The sequence below is a fragment of the Porites lutea genome, chromosome 10 (assembly GCF_958299795.1).
Source record: "Porites lutea chromosome 10, jaPorLute2.1, whole genome shotgun sequence".
Classification (NCBI taxonomy): Eukaryota; Metazoa; Cnidaria; class Anthozoa; order Scleractinia; family Poritidae; genus Porites; species Porites lutea.
The window spans coordinates 16301100-16303009 of NC_133210.1; the positions used below are offsets into that span (position 1 = coordinate 16301100).

The window sequence follows — 1910 nt, forward strand, 5'->3', positions numbered from 1 at the left end:
TAGATTTCTTTTCCCTTGATTGAAAGAGAGGCGCCCGCACTTCTCTCTCGCCATCGTTCCCTACGCGTTCACAACTTCTTTTTATTTCTTCTATCTTACAGTAAAATAACCAACGAAACGAACAAATGCACGCATGAAAAAACGGACCCTTACATCGAAACTACTTAGCATCTTTACTCCCGCTCGTTGGATTGCCCCATAATAGACCTTGTCACGGTTTTCGACGCCATCTTGACGAGTAGGCAAACGCGTGAGAAATTACAGTGTTTGTATGAGAATCTAATGTCGAATAATTTCCGTAAAACGGCTGTTCTGAACAAAATATCAATTGTAAACTAAAGCTACAAAGCAAAGGATTGTCCAAAAAAATTTGGGGGCGTACCTGTGCTTAAATTTCTCCAGAGGCTTTCTTTAGATTTTCCATATATTTGTCTGTAATTTTTCCGGCACTTTCTTACAGACAAATGTATAGAAAGTTCTAAAAAGTGGTTCTAGGTCTTCTAGTGCATGTAACGCCCTCGAATTTTTTCAAGAGAATCCTTAGGAGTAAAGCTTTAGTTTACAAATCATATTTTTTTCAAAACAGCCGTTTTACGGAAATTATTCGACATAAGATTCTCATACAATCACTGTAATTTCTCACGCGTTTGCCTACTCGTCAAGATGGCGTCGAAAACCGTGACAAGGTCTATTTCAATGCAATCGATATATTCATATATTTTAACTTTATCACTTATCACTGTTTCAGACTAACAAATATGGGCGATTCCTTGAACAACAGCGAAGCAGCAGGCTACAAGGAAGCTTCGAAGACAGCTCAAAAAGTGGACGGTAAGGACTTCATCCAAACAGATGTCCGCCCAAAAGCTGGAGACGTCATCTTGGATTTAGGCTGCGGTACAGGAGAGCTATCTGCATACCTAGCTGAGTTGGTAGGACCCGAAGGGAAGGTTATTGGTGTCGATCCTGACAAGGAAAGAATTCAGTTGGCCATGGAGACTCATAGTCAAATTGAGAATCTCTCGTTTGTAGAAGAAAGTGCCTCAAGCTTTCCGGGTATTGGCTCGGGTTCTTACGACATTATTTTCAGTAATTTCGTCCTTCACTGGATGACTAACAAGCAACAAGTCTTCAACAACATGTTTGAAAGTCTTAAGGCTGGAGGTAAAATAGCCTTTCAGTACGTCTTTTGCCTGCCCCCATTTGTATTTAACGCCTACAAGGAGATGAATCCCGAAAACGTGGAGCGTATTAGCCAGAAGTTTCAGTGCGAATCGAAAAGTAAGATCGACAAGTATTGTAAATCAGCAGGATTTAAAATTACCAAGAGTTTTGAGAATTACAGCAAAGGTCTGGTGTTTGGAAACGTCGAGCTCCTTTTAAAATGGCACTGGTCAACCACTCATGGTTTATTTGATCTCTCTTTGGTCACTGAGGAACGTTTGCAAAGGTATCTTGCTGCATACCGTCGAAATGACGGGACACTTTGTCTTGACTTTAGAGAAAAAGAGGACGAATTGCATATGTGCCGATTAATAGCTTTCAAGCAGTAGGGTGAGGTCGGGAGTTCCAGTCTTCCAGTCAGCTGCACTTTATCTCAGGAATGCATTACCTTCGGCAATTCGCAACATAAAGACATTGGACACTTTTAAGACTGCTGTTAAAACTCGTTTTTTTAATTTAGCTTTTAAACAGATCTAATTGTTGGCTTTTATTGTAGATTTTAATAGTTTTTAATAGCTTTTATTGTAGTTTTCAATAGTTTCTTGCGCTTTAATTTAGTCACCTTTAACATAAAGGTACTACTCTAATTAGTTTTTCCTGTAAACTCGTAAACAACTTTGAGTTAAAGTTTTGAAAAGGCGGAACAAATAAGTATTGTCACAATATTCCTACATGAAGACTTTGAA

At 39.1% G+C, this 1910-nt stretch overlaps 1 protein-coding gene across 1 annotated transcript; it reads left to right on the plus strand.

The window, feature by feature from the left end:
* The first annotated feature begins 754 nt into the window (after nucleotides 1–754).
* Nucleotides 755–1778, plus strand: LOC140950574 (malonyl-[acyl-carrier protein] O-methyltransferase-like). Its single transcript, XM_073399809.1, has one exon. It carries the CDS (start codon nucleotides 759–761, stop codon nucleotides 1551–1553), a length of 795 nt encoding a protein of 264 aa, XP_073255910.1. The 5' UTR covers nucleotides 755–758; the 3' UTR covers nucleotides 1554–1778.
* Nucleotides 1779–1910: the final 132 nt, after the last annotated feature.

Coding starts and splice junctions, on each gene's coding strand:
- LOC140950574 (XM_073399809.1), top strand. CDS start 759: ATGGGCGATTCCTTGAACAACAGCGAAGCAGCAGGCTACAAGGAAGCT.